General features: G+C 41.1%; 1 protein-coding gene across 12 annotated transcripts in view; it reads left to right on the forward strand.

Moving 5' to 3' along the window:
- HMBOX1 (homeobox containing 1) overlaps window positions 1–15,085 on the forward strand; it is a 135,389-nt gene that overhangs the window by 85,203 nt on the left and 35,101 nt on the right. For all 12 annotated transcript variants that reach the window (XR_009152882.1, XM_058164816.1, XM_058164812.1 and 9 more), the window contains one exon: window positions 4,913–5,023. Coding sequence is in view for 11 of the 12 variants with exons in the window: in XM_058164816.1 (XP_058020799.1) it covers window positions 4,913–5,023 (111 nt within the window). In the remaining variant the exon portion in view is untranslated. The remainder of the gene's footprint in view (window positions 1–4,912; window positions 5,024–15,085) is intronic.

Genomic DNA, 15,085 nt, shown 5'->3' on the forward strand with positions numbered 1-15,085 from the left:
TTCTTGATCTTCCAGTTCTGCCTTGATTTAAGCAATTCCATGGAACTTCCATTTCTCTGCCATGCTTTCTCCTCCTTCCCAACTAATTGTTCTCATGAATGTGAGGGAGTGATTGCTATGAATCAGAGCTGATAATGACAGGTTCTGAAGAAGATGATAAGCCGGAACTTTTTTAAAGGAACATTCCATGATTTTAAGCCTTGCCATGCCAGTCATCCAGTATTTTCCATTCTATTTTTCTGAACTTTTTTACAAATTGCTAAAATATGCTTATTCTTAGTTAACTCGGAGAGGCTTTAGAAATCTCTTCTGCAATTTCTTTACAGAAAGTCAGCAAGGGTGAAGCCTGGATTCTCTCTTTGCTCAGCATCCAATCCTCCACATCCAAACCTGATTGAGTCTGGTCAATTTCACTGTCCTCCCCTCACCATTGAAGAGTGAGGAAGAGAGGGTGAAATTGACCACAAAACCTAGACCACTTTCTGTTACATAGAAGAACTCTGAGAAAAGGAAAAGTCTGCTTTAGCTTCAGATTTATAGGGGGCAGAAAAGGTTCATTCATCCAGTAGCCCTGCATTTACACTGCTGAAGCCATCCTGTCATTGTTCATGAATACCATGATGGAGGATAGTTGTCTTCTAGCTGAGACTCATTATCGGGAAGAAGGACTGCCTACTGAGTTACCACTGGGCCATCTGAACTCTTTCAGTAGAGGAAGGGAAAAGAATTTAGTTGTCCTCTATTGTCTGTCCTTGACTACAATTGTTTAATGCTATATATTGTCACTGCCTGCTAGTCAAAAGTAGCATAGTTTATATGGAAGCTGTTAAGAAAATTTTGCTGTAATTCTTATTTTCCTTTGCAATGGAAATACCAGCCTCCACAAGGTTGGTACTCTTTCTTTCCCCTAACCAAAACTTTAAGAAATGGAAGAAAATAGCTCCCTAAAAGAAGTGTCCGGTGCGTCTAGCAGCCAATATACAAATGGCCACGAAGGTGAGGAATTCAGCAGCCACATCTAAGGAGTCAGTTCTGCAAAAGGCCAATTGGAGTTCAATATATTGTTGACTTACAATACATATTATTGTTGACACTGAAGCTTCTCTTCCAAGGATCATGAATTGTCCAGAAGGAGGGGCTGGAACTAGCATAAAAGGGAAAACAGTGTTGGGCTGCTCTTACATCAGACTGGTGGCAATATGGAATTTCCGTGTGAGGACACATCCTCAGCATATCGTCTCTGCTGACATCTTCATTCTCTGCTTTCTTTCTTTTTCTATGGCTCTTCTACTTTTTTCTGCTCTTCTTTCCACTCTTTCAGTCTCTCTCCTCTGCCAGAATCCTATCCCAATTGTTTCCTTTCCCACCATTTGCTTTCCAGATAGTTTCCCTATCTCCATCCTGACTTCCAGCACTGGATTCCATCTTCTTTCTCCCTATTCCTGATCCTACTCTACCCAAGTTCAGCAAAATATAAGAGAAGGGTTTCAAAGGAAGTTTGAGGAGTCACATCTGCCTTGGGAGGAGGGAGGATGCTGAGGGTTAGTAGACATCTAAGGATGCCGACTTGGGTGCCAAGCATATCAGCAAACTAGACCATTCTGGATGAATTTTACTACTACTACTTGTTGATTAGGACTTTCATTCAAAATATAAAGACACATTCCTGTTCTTATTGATGACTTTCCTGGAAGGATTAAAAGTAGAAGATGCAAAGAAAAAAGTCCCCAAAACCATCAAATAAAAATACATCTAAAATAAAAAGGGATAAATTTGGTATTGCTTGTCATGTTAAAAACAATTGTATGATTGCTGTCTAAAGGGGTCCTATGTAGAAGAAATCCTACATAGAACTGCTAATGTGGAAACTTTGTTTGCCTGTTTGTTATTCTTTTTAGAAACTATATTTTTGGGTTTTGGTAATGAGATAAACAAGCCAGGCTGGGCACAGTGTTATTAATATACAGATAAGGCAAATGACAATATGAACTGCTAAGAATAGCTTGTGCAGAACACTCAGTCATGGTTCAGCTCTTTCTTTAGTGCTTGCTCCCTCTAAAGGTCAAATTGGAGAATAACATCTGTTGGGAGCAGAAAGTGGGAGATAGAATTAGAGGCTCCTTTACAGGAATTCAGTATCATCAGTGCCAAAAAGAATTATGTGCAAAAGGGATATTTTAAATTACTATTTTAAAATTGATAGGAAAGTAAAATTTAAAATGAGCATTGAAATATGCTTTAAAGGAAAGTGTCTCCTCAAAGGTGAATTTTATAAAACATTTAACCCTGTTCATTATCAAAAGCACTCTCCCAGTTCAGTCTTAAGATGGAGAGGGTTGAGTGACTAAAGGAACTTCCCCTCCAGACGTGTGGTCTATTTATTATGGGAAATGTAGTCCTGAAAGATGGTACATTGTGGTAGAGTTCTGTTAAACTGATTCTACTCTCCCTATTTGAAAAAATGCTGAGATGTAGTCACATATGCCAACCCCCTTATGTGTTTCTCAGTTCCCTCTTTTTCCCCACTGCAAATCCATAAATTTGGCATCTAGGAAAACATCACCACCTTCTTTGTTGTGTGAGGGAAAGGGGCTGTTTGGCTGTTTTCTCTCCCTGCATTTTGGACCAAGCCAGCTAAATAATGGCTGACTGCCCTTCACTCTCTGGTGTTCCATGTGCCTGCTTTGCTCATTCTGACCAGTGCAAAATGAACAGCTGAGTGAGTCATTCCATTTCCTGGTGGACGTGTTCATAATGTCCTCTAAGCTGATATCTTGAACTCCCTCTTCCTCCTCCTCTCACTCCACTGTTCCCTATCTTTGCAAGCAGTCGGAGCAATTAATCACAATAATGTCATTTGAAAATTAGGTCTCTTCAACTTAAGAGCTCAAAGCTTTTTATATTAAAAAAAAAAGGCTGGCGTTTTTGTAATGTACAGTGTGTGTGTGTTCTTCCCCATAGACAGCAAAACCGTGAGATTACTGATTGAAGGGGGAGAGTGCAATCTAACCACGATAACTGAGAAGTGTAATCATTTCTATCTGCCGTTTCAGATTACTCCGTTATGCACTAGAATAGGTTGAGAGGTGTGTATAAGCATGTCCGTAGACTTCAGCATGGAAGTGTTATAACCACAAGAAGATATAAGGATTACCTTATTCCACATCAAGCAAATGCAATCTTTTATTTACATTCCTTTAAACATTTAAACATAGGGATGCGATGGCTCAGGGGCTAGGACGTTGAGCTTGTCGATCGAAAGGTCGGCAGTTCAGCAGTTCGAATCCCTAGTGCTGCCATGTAACGGGGTGAGCTCCCGTTACTTGTCCCAGCTTCTGCCAACCTAGCAGTTTCGAAAGCACGTAAAAATGCAAGTAGAAAAAATAGGGACCACCTTTGGTGGGAAGGTAACAGCGTTCCGTGCGCCTTTGGCGTTGAGTCATGCCGGCCACATGACCACAGAGACATCTTTGGACAGCGCTGGCTCTTCGGCTTTGAAACGGAGATGAGCACCGCCCCCTAGAGTCGGGAACGACTAGCACGTATGTGCGAGGGGAACCTTTACCTTTACCTAAACATTTTAATTCTGCTTTTCTAGTTAGAATTTCCTCAGCATTTTTTTTAAAGTCAGGTAATGATAACAGGTAATGGTAAGAAGGACCTCTGACAGAGGTAGGGAACATTTTTTGCTATATGACTAGAGAATCAAAGGTATGATCCTTTGATGCAAAGCTTATACCTTTCTCTGCATTAAAGATTCCAAAGTACAGGAATTCCCAAGCGTCAGATGTATGGCCTCTGCAGCATCAATAACACTAAACCAGGGACAGACAAGCTGGTTGTGATGTCCAAAAGTTCTGTGACATCAGAGTGATCAGCTAGTGGCATTAAGAAAAAGAGGCAGAGGGCAAAGGAAGATTTGAAACCACGAGGAGGCAGATGGGATAGCATTCTTTTGAGCAGTTATTTCACAAGTATGGCAATAAACAAGATTTAGGCTGCACTTTTAAATACACTTTGCCAGGAGTGCATCTTGCTAAACATAGTGGTAAAGTTGAGAGTAAGGCTAAATAGAATTGCAATGCATGTTTCTAGTTTGTTGTGTTGCAACAAATGCATCTTCTATAAAAAAAATTTGAGAAGATATATTGGACAAAAATTGCAGGCCATACCCGCTTGAAACCACCCTGTACAGGAAATGCTTTAAATAACTTATAAGAAATGCACAAGTGTGTGTTTTAACAAGCCCTTGAGAGAAGGGCTCCAAAGATATGGAAGCAGCTTCAGAAAATAAGGCCTTATTCCATTATTGTTTTTAACTCATACTAGATAATGTTTTGTCAGCAGATCTTAAAAATGGCAATTGATACAAAAGAGTTGAGCTTTCAAGCACAAGAATTTTAGGGAGATGGGATTGAAAAACATTAACATGAAAGATAAAAGAAGTGTATTAGTTCAATTGGTAGCATATGGGAGACAAAAACATGATAAAGAACTTGATGGCTTACCAATTGCTTAGCTTGTTCTGTAAATTCCTGATGGATGGGGGGACAACTCTACTTTCTCAATGAGGCCTATCTGCTCTGAAGCCATATTTCTTGACCGCTGTCCCTTCTACAATGTTCAAAATTGTTCTCCATTTTCTGAGACGTCTTTAGATTTTACTTTCTTCCCTTTTTATGTTGGAAACTTGAGATTTTATTTCATCAGATCAAACAGGTATCTTCATAAATTCATATTACAGGCCAAATGACAGGTAGATTCACTGAGCCTTGTTCAGATTCTTTGCAAGCAGCTTAAAGCCTCTGTGCATAGGTAGTGCTTTGCTATTTAAAGAACAAAATTCGCTGTGTGGAGTGAAGGAGATATCTGATGGTTGTTTCTCCCATGTTTCTCTTTGTCTCCCATGCAGGCATCAGTCAGAGTCGGATCTCCCACTGGCTGTTGCAACAGGGATCAGACCTGAGTGAACAAAAGAAAAGGGCCTTTTACCGATGGTACCAGCTTGAGAAATCAAATCCAGGTAAACAAAATCAAGTTAAGATACTCTGGCTGTTTCTTCTAAACTACACCTTCTGTCACAGTGCTGTGAGTGTTGTTGGCTCCATGCTTTAACCAGCAGAGACCACATACTCTCCCCACACTCTTTCCCCAATCGCAGCCTGTCAAAGATCATTATTTGAAAGTGGCAGCTGAGACACTTTGCAAATAGGCTTGACTATAATTGGGGTTATTATTTTAATTAGGCTAAGGAAATTTTTCTCAACTTTATGCTCTCCAGGTATGTTGGGCTCCAAGTCCCACAATGACAAGACCAAAAGTCATGTTGGCTGGAAATTTAGTGAACTACCGGTAAATTGCTACACATGTAGAGGAGACCAGGTTACAGAAACTTAAGCGACTGTGAATTTTCTCACCACTTTCTGTTTTAGCTCACATCCTTGATTAGTGGTAGCTCAGTGGTCTGCTGACTAGACTATGTAGCCTTCTTCTGCAAGAACATAGCCATTTTTAAGGATGGAGGAAGAATAGCCAGGGACATTCATTTATTCAAAACATTTGTATATCTGCCCATCTTAAAATCAATCTCTGGACAGCTTACAGTGCAACCATGCAAACAAAATATATAGCTAAAACAAAAACTAGGAAAAACCTGGCACTACAATCACCTATTCTTGATGCAACCCATCAATTATTCCATTATTGTTTCACCTTATCTGAGCACCTAAGACAGTGATGGCTAAGCTTTTTGCCACATCGTGTGCCAGGATGGGGGGTGGGGGAGGGGTAAGGTTCATGCATGTGCGTGCCCACACCCATAATTCTATGCACCCTGCCCCGCACATGCGTGCGCAATACCCTTCCCCCTGCTCCTGGCACGTGATGGCCCGGTAAGCCCGTTTTTCTTTCTCACCTGGCTCCAGATCCTCTCTTATGCATCTGGGAGGGCAAAAACAGCCTTCCCCATCCCCTCAGAGGCCCTCCAGAGACCAGAAAGGGCCCATTTCCCAACTCCTGGTTGGATAGGAAGTGACGTTTTTTGCTGTCTCTAGCCTCCAGAGCCTCTCTAGGAGTCTCTGGAGGCTGGGGACAGCAAAAAACGTCACTTCCTGTCCAACCAGAAGTTGGGAAATGGGCCATTTTGGGCCTCCAGAGGGCTGGAAAAGGCTATTTTCGTCCTCCCTAGATGCATAGAGAGGATCTGGAGCCAGATGGGAAAGAAAAACCGGCCTTCCCAACACCCCAGGCCCTCTGGAGGCAGGAAACAGCCTGTTTCCCTACTTCTGGTGGGCCAAGAAGGCCTGAAAATCAGCTGGCTGCCATGCACATGCATGCCGGAGCTGAGCTGGCGTGCCCTCTGATATGACTATGCGTGCCACAGGTTCGCCATCATGGACCTAGGAGAAAACCTTTGTTTTGAGTGCTGTCCAGAAGGTTAAAAGTATGGCATTCTGTCAGATCTCCAGTGGGAGAGTGTTTATAGGGCAGCAGCAATGGAAAACTACCTTTCTCAGGACCCACAAGGTGACAATGTTTAAGGGACAGGACCCGGAGTACTATATCTGCACTGGTGGGATGGGCATATATCCTCAGGAAGTGGCAGTCCCGCGGATAACTTAAAAATATTTATAAGCTATCATGTACTGTCCAGCGTATAGATTATTATACAGTTTAAATTAAGATGTCTTTCATAGCTCTTTCAGAAAGGCCACATGCATTTAATCTACCCAGGTTATAATTTTCCCTCTTGGTGTAGAGCAAGGAGACAGAACTGAAATGAAATTTGGAAAGTATCTCAACGATCATATACTTAGTTCAACCCTCACAGATGCAAGAAATCTATTATTGAGATACCCTGCCATGTGGCCATGCAGCTTCTATTTAAACCTTCTAATAAATAAAACAACTTCTGACAACATGAACTATTCAGTGATAGAAAGAGAGCTTCAGAAAATAGCACCCCATTCTTCATTAGAGTGTCTGAAGAAGATGCTGGACAAAAACCTATGAAGGTACAAAGCAGTATGGATTATTGGATGGCTTTCAAATGAAGGAGATGAAACTTCAGTGAGACTTCATCTGCCTAATATTTCAGAAAAGAAATTCTTCTTGCCTTGCGTTTCCCTTTTTATTCTTGGCTCTCAAACTTCAAAAAGCAGAGCAAAACAAAGCTTTGGGGAGGGGATTGTAATTTAATGCCATTGTTTCTATGTGCATTCCTTAATAACATTTATGTGATTTTTCTGCAGTTGCATGATTTTGTTCCAATAAAGGTGAACATTTGTAGCTCAGGGTTGTAATAAAGGTCCTTGGTGCTCTCTGAGCTTTCTTGTTTTCTTGCAGACTAGGTAACATCATCAATGCTAGTAAGGAGTGCTGTTTGCTGTCAGTTTATATTCTGATGACTTGCCTGTCTGTGTGGGTAGGGAAATGTCTTAGAGATTCTTTGGTTGGGCTTTTCACTGATGGCTCTTTGACAGTTCCTTGAATGGGGTATTGTTTACTTGATTGTTGGTCAGAGGCAGGGGTGTCAAACTTGTGGCTCACGGACTGGATGCATCACACGCTGGCCATGCCCACCCCCGGTTTAGCGAAGCGGAAAAAAAGTCACAATATGTCACGTGACAATGATGCGACGATGTGAGTTTGACACCCCTGGTTGGAGGTTAACCTTGGAGTTAATCTATGCTGATCTGGTTGCTGATTACTGGTGGAGAAGTGCTGGAGTCTTTTTGTTCTCTTTTGGGCTGGTTGATTTGTCTCCTTTGCATAGTCTATAGTAAAGGTTCCCCTCACACATATGTGCTAGTCATTCTCGACTCTAGGGGGCGGTGCTCATCTCCATTTCAAAGCCGAAGAGCCAGCGCTGTCCGAAGACATCTCCGTGGTCATGTGGCCAGCATTACTTCACGCCAAAGGCACACAAAACGCTATTACCTTCCCACTGAAGGTGGCCCCTATTTTTTCTACTTGCATTTTTTACGTGCTTTCGAACTACTAGGTTGGCACAAGCATAGTCTATAGATGTTGTTAATGTCTATGTGTTTATGATTTTCTTCTCTCAGCTAGTGTTCTTGCAATAGAAAAGTAGGATCTCATCCTAAGATAGGTGGAGATGACAGTAGGAATCTCTGTGTTGGTAATAGTTCCATAGTATAGGAAATACTAGGATTTTCGGTGACTGTTATTTTTATGATGCAACAAAGAATAGGAACTAAAAATTAGTGTAACAAACACGAGGGTAGTTGCTTTTGATCAAGGAAATTATGAGAACAGTTGCAAAGTACATTTAAATGTTTAAAAACTAAAGCCGGTAGTTGCATTTCTTGGTAAAGTATTTATGCAAGATGGGAAATAAATGGAGACTCTCAGGCTCCAATGGTAAACCTATGGCATGCGTGCCAGAGGTGGCATGCAGAATCCTCTCGTGGGCACGCGCACTGTCGCCAGCTGCTCTTTTGGTTTCCAGCACATGCATGCGTGCCAGCCAGCTGGTCTTTGCACATGCCGGAGCCCCGAAAACCGGCCGGCTGATCTTTGAGTTTCCGGGGCTCCGGTGTGCACAAAGGCCAGATGGCCAGCATGCATCTGCACGCCGGAAACCAGGAGATTTCTGAGTTTCTGGTGCGCGTGCACACATGGCGTGCACACACACGTGTTTCAGTTTGGGCACTCAGTGCTGAAAAGGTTCGCCATCACTGTTCTAAGTCATGAAAATCCTGGCAGAAAAATAGAGGGTAGCATGTATTTTATTGACTGAAATGAATGTTGAAAGAAGTGAAAAAGTGCTGTGTATGAGAATTTGCTTCTGCTCATTTTGTTACGTGGAAGTAAGAGTTGGATATATCAGAAGAAACATAAAAGTAAATCAAATGTAATGGAAATGGTTACTTAAAAACATGTGTGGTAAAACAAGAGGATAAGGTCAAGAACACATACAGTAAGTGCTGAATGAATATGGATTGAATATGAAAGTGAGTCATCAGGGTAAAAAGAAATAGATTGAAATATGAAATGAATCAGGATCAAATCACAAAACAAATATCTAACAGAAGAGTAAATAGGTTAAGAGGAATGGACAAACTGGGAAAGTCATGATGAGATGGAATTGATAAGAGAAGTGAAAAGTTTCAAGACAAAAAGCAATGTGTGAAGCAGTTTCTCATTGTGGTGAAAATAAGAATGATTTTCAGGAAATACCTGAAAGAACTGAAGAAACTTCTTGGATGAGAAGCGAAACATCTTCAAGGAAAAACAAAGTCCAGTTGCCTTTTGAGAAAGCACCTTTGGGACAGTTTTCAAGAAACAGGAATATAGTGAATGGCTTCGATATTAATTAGACTAGTTGAATACCCATGCTCCGCTATGAAACTATGTGATTGGGCTTGATAAATCGACACTTAGAGTTTGAAAATTAATGAGTAGTTACGATCAGCCCCTCCTCTCCCCTTCTCTCCCTCAGGCTAGCCCCACAGAACCTCTCCTCTCTATCCCCTTCTCTCCCTCAGGCTGGCCCCATAGATCCTCCCCATCCCCTTCTCTCCCTCAGACTGGCCCCACAAAAACGTCTCCTATCCTATCCTCTCCCTCAGGCTTTCTAGTCCCTTCTCTCCATGAGGCTTGCTCAACAGAAGCCTGTCCCTAGCTACCCCATTCTCTCCAGAGTTATTTTCAAGTTGGGAGGGGGAGTAGAAGGTGTAAATAACTGGCATTAGAGCCAGTGGTGAAATCCCAATTTTTTTTTACTACCGGTTCTGTGGGCATGGCTTAGTGGGCCTGGCAGGGGAAGGATACTGCAAAATCCCCATTCCCACCCCACTCCAGGGGAAGGATACTGCAAAATCCCCATTCCCACCCCACTCCAGGGGAAGGCTATTGCAAAATCCCCATTTCCACCCCACTCTGGGGCCAGCGAGAGGTGGTATTTGCCGGTTCTCTGAACTACTCAAAATTTCCACTACTGTTTCTCTGAACTGCTCAAAATTTCCGCTACAGGTTCTCCAGAACCTGTCAGAACCTGCTGGATTTTACTCCTGATCAGAGCGTGTTATAATAATATAGGAAATACTAAAGCTCTAATGGTCATTTCGAAAAATCCTTTCTTAGTGAGCACCTAGAAGCCAAGAGGAAAATATGTGGCAAATTTCAAGTTTGTAGACTTTATGGTCTGGAGATTTTGTGATTAATGCGTGAGTGGCTTTTATATATATAGATTAATCTGTATTTTCTTATTTCATGCCTTTATTTCTTTGTCACACCATTCCTTATTTCTTTTTCTGCACTTTGTATAATGCTATTTATACATGAGAATAGCAGGATAAGTATGAATATGGAGAGCTTGCCAAATAATTGCTTTTTTCCTCAAAACTTCAAGAATTAAATTGCTCCAGCTTGGAGGTGTTGTTGTCATTGTTAATCTTGCTTTGTTTGAAGCCTGTCTCTTAGTTCCTGTCTGTATGTATATGAGGTTACCTTGCTAGATTAAATTTTGGTTAAGTTGTTCCAAATTGTCTTTTCTTTCTCCCTTGGTAGACATCTCGTGAACATTAAGGACTTTTTCGTGTGGCATATTATTTTTGTGCAAAGATGCAGTGTAGAATCTCTGGACATTTGAGTTTCACTTATATATTTGATAAGTAACCACAAATGACAGCCATCTATCAGACAGGCATAATTAAGAAAGACCTAGTGCTCATGTTTACAACTTTAAAAAAGTATGCAGAGAGAAAAAGAATTGATAGATGAGGGAGAAAAAAATCCCAAAACACAGCTATTAGCTTTTGGTTGCAAAATTTATGTTGTTAAGTGAGACATTTATTAAGTAAATTTTGCCCCATATTACGATCTTTCTTGCCTCAGTTGTTAACTGAATCACTGCAGTTGTTAATTTAGTAACTCGGTCGTTAAGTGAATCGGGCTTCTGCGATGGTTTGTCAGAAGGTTGCAAAAGGTGATCACATGATCTTGGGGGACACAGCGACTGTCATAAATAGGAACCAGTTTGCAACATCTGAATTTTGATCACATGATCACGAAAGTGTGAAAAACGGTCATAAGTCCCTTTTTTCTGATGCCGTTGTAACTTTGAACCGTTGTAACTTTGAACAGCCACTAAACTGTTGTAAGTCAAGGACTTCCTGTATAACACACTTACATAACATAACATAATAACAGAATTGGAAGGGACCTTGGAGGTCTTCTAGTCCAACCCCCTGCCGAGGCAGGAAACCCTACACCATTTCAGACAAATGGCTATCCAACTTCTTCGACCAATGTATAGCACCAGGTTGATAATTCTTTTATCATTATAAACTTTAGGAGAACAAAAGGATATTTAGTCTATAGACAGCTAAATAATAGTAAACTCCTTTATGTATCTTTCCATTTGAAAAATGTGTACATTGTCTGAGAAGTTTTGGATTCAGACTTGAGCACTGCTACAAAGGTAGGCTTTTAAGCCACTCTGACAGATATTGCAGTACCCTTGTTTTGACATCCAGAATGTTAATTCATTTGGTCTGGCTTGATTAGTCTTATTGGCAAATAGGTAGCCGGGCAGCCTCTATGAGTCGATGAGTGCATAACCTTGGCAGCACTTTCCGTCTCTTTCTCCAGGTCGTCACCAATTTAAGCAGACATAGAGATGTGATGGCTTTGGCTTGCAGTCCAGGCATAGCTGTCTGCATTTTTAAAGCAAAAATGCTGGAGCTTTCTCCTTGGGCTTTATCCCATAGTCTACTTGCTTGAACATATATGGCTTTGTTCTCTGCAAGGGGAGGAGAAGACATTCCTCTTCCATAAGAAAGAAATTTGCTCAGCTTGCTAATGCTTTAGCAAGGCTTGCGAGTGATTGACCCTGTCTGGCCTACTATTTCTAAGGGCCAGGCTAACACTGAAAATAGAAAGACTCCCTCCCATTCCCATTGTCCTATCAAACCCATTTAAACAAATGTTTTAAAAGTCCCCTTCCCTGTGATTTTCCTCTTCAAATTTTGGGGATCATTTTTCCCCTCTCCCTGGGTTTCAGGAATGGGTTCTTCCACATTCCTTCTAGTCCCCATGGAAATGCAGTGAGTTTCTAAAGGAGGAAAAGAGTGAAATTAGGGAATAGGGTGTCAGGGGAAGGACAGTGAGCCAACAAAGAGATTCGGTATTAAAAAATATATTTTTATATTTGGTCTATCCTGAGAACACCACCAATCAGCCTAAAAGCTGGCCAGGGTCACTTTGCAGAGTGAGGTGGGTAGCCTATAAATTTAATAAGTAAATAAATGGATGACCCCAGTTTGAAATGCATGTTTCCCCAAGATATCACTGCTTCTAAGTATGTTGGACTATAACTTCCACAGTTCCTGTTTAGCATTATTTTTATGGGAAATATAGAAATGTACATAGGAAGATACAAAGACTTGGATTTGATGTGGACCATCATTATTGTGGATGCATCTCTTTCTCTTCCTTTAGACTGCCAGATTTCTGTTGGACTGCCAAGGAACTTCCAGAAGCACCCATTAAGAGTAGACGGGCATTGGTTTTTAGAAGAATTTCAGGATATGCTTAAGATCCAAGGCATGCTGTAATAAAAGGTTCTAAACAGAACTTCTATTTTTCATTCTCCCACAATCAATATGGAGAAGCACCAAATAGCACTAGTATTTTAGGGAGGAATGAGATACAATTCACAAATGGTAGAAGAGAATGCAGAAGGAAGGGAGGGAACAAAATATATACTTTGCAGAAGAATCTCTTGGCACCATCACCATCTGAAATCTGGATTGAAAGACTGAATGAGATAACATAATCAACAACACTCTCTTTATAGAAATAGGATGGAGCAAACCTGTTCTGAATAGAATAGTCACTAAAGAAATTAGTGAGCACATGAAGAACCCATAGAATTCTTAGAAAACTTTGGGCTACCTCCATATCAGTTCACATTTATAATAGGTATAGTTATAAATTCTTTGCTAAGAAATGGATTCATGATTGAAACACAGCTGCAAGTCTTATAATTTCAGATTTGACTTGACATTTTGTCAGGGACTTCACTTGTTCCCTTTTAATTTCAAACTTTGAAACCACCACTGTTTCAAAGAAGCCTTAACTATAAGTTTATACTAGTAGCAAACCCAAAGGAGCATGACAATTGTACAAATGCAAAAAAAGGGGGGGGTTGGGTACTCAGTAGATAGTACTATGAAAACTGGGTTTATTTAGTATCCATGGAACAGTAGATAAATTTGGGGGGGGGGAAAGAAATTGGGAAAGTAAGTTTGGAAAGTAATGGATTCGCTGGAATCCACATTAGAATATTTTGTTGCAAATCCACCTTGTAATTTTTGTTCATTCCTCTAATGTCTACAGGTTTTTCTGCTTTCTAAACTAAAATGCCACAATCCTGTTACCTATTTGCTTGTTTGTTACAAATATTTTTACCACAAAAAATGAATCCTAATAGTTTCCACAAAATTCAAACTATCAAAACAAAGTATACAAATACCAATGAATGCTTATACAATCAGCAATCCAACTCAGCCCCTTAAAGTCATTCAAAAAGACAGATTCAACCAACTTCCTGTAGGCAAATAGGAAGGCACTAGGTGCATATTTGGGAGCAGGTTGTTCCATAATAAGGTCTTAATAGAAAACACCACTCTCTAGTCATCATTCTCATTGAGCCATGGTGGCGCAGTGATTAGGACACATGCTACTTCTGCTGCCTGCCGGCTGCCTACAATTCGGCAATTCGATTCTCACTGGCTCAAGATTGATTCCACCTTCCATCCTTCCAAGGTCAGTAAAATGAGGATCCAGATTGTTGGGGGCAATATGTTGACTCTTGTAAACTGCTTAGAGAGGGCTGTAAAGCACAATGAAGCGATTTATAAGTCTAAGCGCTATTGCCATTTGTGAGATGAGTTCACTTCTTTTCAAGGAAAAGATCTTAAGTTTCTCTTCCTACATCAGGAGTGTCAAACTCAAGGGCCAGGGGCTGATCTGGCTTGCAGGATGCTTAGATCTGGCCCGTAGGGCCGCCCTGGAAACAGCGAAGGACTGGCCCACGGTACCTCTGCCAATGAAAATGGAGCTCGCAAGGGCCATGTGCGACTCTTCCAAGCTCTGTTTTCGCTGGCAGAGGGTTGCAGGAGGCCATCACAGCCAAAAACGGAGCTTGGGAACCCGTTTTCGCTGGCAGAGCGCTCAGGCCACCACAGGCACCCATAACACGAGTGACGTCGAGCTGGCCATGCCCATCCTGGCCACGCCCAGCCCAGCCCCCCGAGGTCAAACACTACTCTAATGTGGCTCTCAATGAAATCGAGTTTGACGCCCCTGTCCTACATGGATACATATATCAGGCAGGTTTCATTTGCAGAAAATGAATGGTAGAACCCCTTTACAGGGCTTTAGAGGTTAAAAACGGAACTGGATTAGAAACCAGTTGGCAATCAAAGCAGGAACTAAAAAATAAGTATAAATCTTATATTGAAATCTCAGTTGCCAGTAACTTGGCTACTGCATTTTTATCCACTCTATCTTTTGAATCATTTTCAACGGCAGCACCATGAAGAAATTGTTACAACAATCTCATGAAGGGGTCCAAATAAATATGAAACTGGACACCAACCTCTGCTAAGCAAAGGTTCCCCTCACTTTTGCTGTTCTTTTTCTAGTAGTTCCAAGTTGCAGGCCAGCCCTTTCATTTCATTTATTTATTTATTTATAATTTAATTTCTATACCGCCCTTCTCCCGAAGGACTCAGGGCTGTTTACAGCCGTATTAAAACACATAAAATACATAATATAAGTCACAAATTTAAAATGAATCTAAAACGAAATATTTAACAGGCCTAATTCACTAAAACCAATTTCTTTCATGGGAAGAAACCAAGGAGAATAGAGGAAGAAGAGAACAGAAAACTAAAACAATATTGAAATAGAAGTTGGGGGGGGGGGGAAAGGAAGTTGGTGATGACCCCAAATATGACTGGATCCTTGTTCCGAGAAAATGGTGCAGGCGAAAGAAAGTGAACTGCGAATGTGTGTTCCAGCAGAGCTGCAGCAACTAGCTGTATACAAGCAG

The sequence above is a fragment of the Ahaetulla prasina genome, chromosome 1, assembly GCF_028640845.1.
Source record: "Ahaetulla prasina isolate Xishuangbanna chromosome 1, ASM2864084v1, whole genome shotgun sequence".
NCBI classification, from domain to species: Eukaryota; Metazoa; Chordata; class Lepidosauria; order Squamata; family Colubridae; genus Ahaetulla; species Ahaetulla prasina.